This window comes from Salvelinus sp. IW2-2015, linkage group LG8 (assembly GCF_002910315.2).
Source record: "Salvelinus sp. IW2-2015 linkage group LG8, ASM291031v2, whole genome shotgun sequence".
Lineage (NCBI taxonomy): Eukaryota > Metazoa > Chordata > Actinopteri > Salmoniformes > Salmonidae > Salvelinus > Salvelinus sp. IW2-2015.
In genome coordinates, this window is record NC_036848.1 from 38268010 (window position 1) to 38273347 (window position 5338).

The 5338-nt window shown below is 44.6% G+C and overlaps 1 protein-coding gene across 1 annotated transcript in view; it reads left to right on the forward strand.

Moving 5' to 3' along the window:
* The window catches only part of LOC111967862 (growth arrest-specific protein 7), a 69432-nt gene extending 67464 nt beyond the window's left edge, over positions 1-1968 (forward strand). Inside the window, exons 7-8 of the mRNA XM_023993278.2 lie at positions 1494-1609; positions 1884-1968. Coding sequence (XP_023849046.1) covers positions 1494-1609; positions 1884-1962 — 195 coding nt within the window. The 3' untranslated portion in view covers positions 1963-1968. The remainder of the gene's footprint in view (positions 1-1493; positions 1610-1883) is intronic.
* The last annotated feature ends 3370 nt before the right edge of the window (positions 1969-5338 follow it).

The window sequence follows — 5338 nt, forward strand, 5'->3', positions numbered from 1 at the left end:
TCTACACTGCACTACACTGCACTACTCTACACAACACTACTCTACACTGCACTACACAACTCTGCATTGCACTGCACTACACAACACTACTCTGCACTACTCTACACTGCACTACTCTACACAACACTACTCTACACTGCACTACACAACTCTGCATTGCACTACACTACGATGCACTACATTACACTACACAACACAACTCTACAATACACTACACTGCACTACACTACACCACTACACAYCKCTACWCTACACTACACTACACAACACTAGTCTACACTGCACTACACTGCGATTACTCCTACCAAAAACACGCACTTAACCCACTCACTGCGCTACACAACACTACATTACACAACACAGCGATACACTACATTACACAACTCTACAACTACACTGCGGTACACAACACTACATTACACAACACAGGCATACACAACACTACATTACCACAACTCTACACTACACTGCGGTACACAACACTACATTACACAAACACAGCGATACACTCTAACACTACACTGCGGTACACAACACTACATTACACAACACAGCGATACACAACACTACATTACACAACTCTACAATACACTGCGGTACACAACACTACATTACACAACTCTACAATACACTGCGGTACACAACACTACATTACACAACTCTACATTACACTACATAGTCCTTGAGGACCACAGTTCTGCTGGTTTTCATGTATCCTTGGTATGAATAATCAAAACATTGTCCGGGCAAGAATAAAAAAATCTACTAAAACATTCAGACACTGCAGCCTTCAAGGACTGGTGTTGTGCTGCCGTGCCTTAGACTGCAGCCCGCAGCTCTTCCACATAAACAGCCGTGCGATAAACCGTTAGAAACAGGACACTTTACAGAATGGTCAGAGTAAGGCTGCAGAGCTGTAATAGAATAACACAAGACGTAGTGAGAGCGACTCCATGCATCTGATTGGCTCTGCTTTCATTTCTCCCACGGCTGAAACGTAATCACCACAAGGTGTGTTCTCAGGTTTTAACACTCAGCTAATGTTACAGTCAGACTGGGCTAAGGTTACACTTTGAGGTGACAACAGCAGAAGACGCTCGTAAAGAAAGAGTGGATACCGTACACTAAGAGACAGCTTTTACTGAGATACAGAGGGTCAGATTAAAACAGGTTGCCAAGTATTTAGTACTCCCTGCTGTGTGTGAAATGTAGACTTTCTAGAACACTGGCTGTGGTGCCGTAGAATGGACTATAGTGCTGCAGTAAATATTGCCTGGTATTTTCCCAGCAATACAATACAATACAATGAATAACTGTATGAATCAATGCATACCATGCAATAAAGTACAATACAATATCACTATATTATACAACCCAGCAGTGAAATAATTTACTATAATGGTCATATTATTTGTTGATTTGTTTGTTGATTTACAGTATGTTACACTAGATGTTGTTATACAGTAGTGTGTATTTGTGTTGTTGTTGTCTAGGAGGATAAGAAGGACCCTCAGGGGACAAGCTCTATCTCAGGGTTTGAGGTCTTACTGCAGAAACAGCTGAAGGGGAAACAGATGCAGAAAGAGATGGCCGAGTTTATACGAGAAAGGTAACAACAAAATCGAATATCATTATCTCAGCTGATTTGTCAACAATCCTGGTCAGACCAATGTTTCAAGACTCCTTTTTTTAATCTTGAGCATTTTCATGTTTGACACGTGTTGCCATGAAAACCATGCATTGGAAAATATCATTTCTTGAAATAAATGTTTTTTTTGCACAGATGTGCACTTTTCCACTTTGTGCAAAACAGGAAAAATGACTTGCTTTGTGTTGCAATTCTGTGGTACTGTAACAAAATGTTTTCTCCTTCCCTCTTTCAGAATAAAGATCGAAGAAGAATATGCCAAGAACCTCTCCAAGCTGTCACAGATTCCCCTCGCAGGACAGGAGGAAGGGTGAGTGAGCGGTGGCATCACTTCCTGTGGTGGTTCCTTGATAAAGAGGAACCTACATGCACACTGAGTATACYAAACAATAAGAACACCTGCTTTTTCCATGACACAGACTGACCAGGTGAAAGTTATGATCCCTTATTGATGTCACTTGTTAAAACCACTTCAATCAGTGTAGATGAAGGGGAGGAGACGGGTTAAAGAATGATTTTTAAGCCTTGAGACAATTGAGACATGGATTGTGTGCGTGTTCCATTCAGAGGGTGAATGAGAAAGACAAAATATCTAAGTGCCTTTGAACGGGGTATGTTAGTAGGTGCGAGGCTCACTGGTTTGGTTCAAGAACTGCACCGCTGCTGGGTTTTTCAAGTTTCCCATGTGTATCAAAAATGGTCCACCACTCATAGGACATCCAGCCAACTTGACACAACTGTGGAAAGCATTGGAGCCAACATGAGTCAGCATCCCTGTGGAACGCTTTTGACATCTTGTAGAGTCCATGACCCGACGAAATGAGGCTGTTCTGAGGGCAAAAGGGGGGTGCAACTCAATGTTAGGAAGGTGTTCTTAATGTTTGGTATACTCAGTGTATGAGTCACAGTTGAAATAGCTGTCGTCTGTCGCCTCACTCACACACTGTGCTCGTGCTCACTGACGCTTAGGAAGATATGGCACAATACAAGAAAATTGCTCTGCGTCAACATTTTGAAAGATTCTATGTCAAAAGTTATTTCACAGATTATGCAAATTATTTTCCAACTCCTGTAGATCTGAAAGGATTTGATGATTGTACATTTTAGTCAAAGATGGTGGAGACTTTCTGATGATAAAACAATCATATAGCTAGGAGCAGGAACACTGTGTTTATTGTTGGACTGGACAGCAGGGTACTGTGGCTCTCCCATTAGGGTGGTATTGAACCATATCAGGCCAGACTCAGTGGTGAGACTGCATGGAGGCCCAGCCAGTCAGAAGAATCAGTGAAACAGGAAGTATGGTCGTCCTGTAAATCGCTACAACTTCCTTTGATCCAGACCCCATCAGACTGTGCCTTTAAACCATTACATACAGTGCCTTCGGAAAGTATTCGGATCCCTTGACTCCACATTTTGTTACGTTACAGCCTTATTCTAATATTGATTACATTTTTTTTTTTAAGTCCTCAGCAATTTACACAAAATGCCCCATAATGATAAAGTGAAAACAGGTTTTTAGACATTTTTGCTATTATTATTATTTTTCAATATGTAAATCAGGTTATTATAAGTATTCAGACCCTTTGCTATGAGACTCAAAATTGAGCTCAGGTACATCCTGTTTCCATTGAACATCCTTGAGAGGTCTCTACAACTTGATTGTAGAGACCTGTAGTAAATTCAATTGATTGGACATGATTTGGAAAGGCACACACCAGTCTATATAAGGTCCCACAGTTGACAGTGCATGTCAGAGCAAAAACCAAGTCACGAAGTCGAAGGAATTGTCCGTAGAGCTCCGAGACAGGATTGTGTCGAGGCACAGATCTGGGGAAGGGTAACAAAAACAATATGCAGCATTGAAGGTCCCCAATAACATAGRGGCCACCAAGACTCTTTCTAGAGCTGTCCGCCCGGCCACCTGAGCAATCGGGGGAGAAGGGCCTTGGTCAGGGAGGTGACCAAGAACCTGATTGTCACTCTGACAGAGCTCTAGAGTTCCTCTGCGAAGATGGGAGAACCTTCCAGAAGGACAACCATCACTGCAGCACTCCACCAATCAGGCCMTTATGGTAGAGTGGCCAGACGGAAGCCACTCCTCAGTAAAAGGCACATGACAGRCTGTAGTTTGGCAAAACAAACCTAAAGACTCACAGACCACGAGAAACAAGAATCTCTGGTCTGATGAAACCAAGATTGAACTCTTTGGCCTGAATGTCAAGCATCACTTCTGGAGTGAACCTGGCACCATCCCTACGGTGAAGCATGGCGGTGGCAGCATCCTGCTGTGGGGATGTTTTTCAGCAGCAGGGACCAGGAGACTAGTCAGGATCGAGGCAAAGATGAACAGAGCAAAGTACAGAGAGATCCTTGATGAAAACCTGCTCCAGAGTGCTCAGGACCTCAGACTGGGGGCGAAGGTTCACCTTCCAACAGGACAACGACCCTAAGCACACAGCCAAGACAACGCAGGAGTGGCTTCGGGACAAGTCTCTGAATGTCCTTGAGTGGCCCAGCCAGAGCCCAGACTTGAACCCGATCGAACATCTCTGGAGAGACCTGAAATTAACTGTGCAGCGACGTTCCCCATCCAGCCTGACAGAGCTTGAGAGGATCTGCAGAAAAGAATGGGAGAAACTTCCCAAATACAGGTGTGCCAAGCTTGTAGCTTCATTCCCAAGAAAACTCAAGGCTGTAATCGCTGCTAAAGGTGCTTCAAGAAAGTACTGAGCAAAGGGTCTGAATACTTATGTAAATGTGATATTTCAATTTATAACAATTTCTAAAAACATGTTTTTGGTTTGCCATTATGGGGTGTTGTGTGTAGGTTGAGGTTGCCTTTTTTTTTTATTAAAAAATTTAACTGGCTGTAACGTAACAAAATGTGGAAAAAGTCAAGGGGTCTGAATACTTTCTGAAGGCACTGTATGAGAGGAGGGAGGTATAGATAGAGATGGGGGATTGACTAAGAGACAGATGGGGGGGGGGGCACACACAGAGAGAGAGAAGGGGGACCCTCTTCAGTCTGGCACAATAGGGAAACTCTCACTGTGAGCACCTCTGTCTGGTGCTCCCTGGTAAATGGTTTCCTGAGGGGGAATGGCAGGCTTTATGGTGAGGGTCCTGGGCTAGGCTGAGGGGGAGGGAAGGCTGCATGGTGAGGGTCCTGGGCTAGGCTGAGGGGAATGGCAGGCTGTATGGTGGGGTTCTGGGCTAGGCTGACGGGGAATGGCAGGCTGTATGGTGAGGGGGGGTCCTGGGCTAGGCTGAGAGGGAGGGAAGGCTGTATGGTGAGGGTCCTGGGCTAGGCCGAGGGGGAATGGCAGGCTGTATGGTGAGGGTCCTGGGCTAGGCCGAGGGGGAATGGCAGGCTGTATGGTGAGGGTCCTGGGCTAGGATGAGGCTGTAAAAGAACATCTGCATACCACATTTACCACACAGACATAATGAGTCTGGCCACTCTGCCAGACTGAACTACAGTACATGTGCTCTAAACACTACTTGTACCAGATATTGCTCTTTATGGCTCTAAGAGGGGGTGAGAATGGAGACAGAGGAGAGAGAGATGCTGCTCCAGTTTATGAGAGGCTTGATATACTGATGTTTATGATACTGCCCTACGGTCAACACTGAAACAAAGATGGTATGGCACTCTCCTGCATTAGACATATGATGCTGGACTACTAA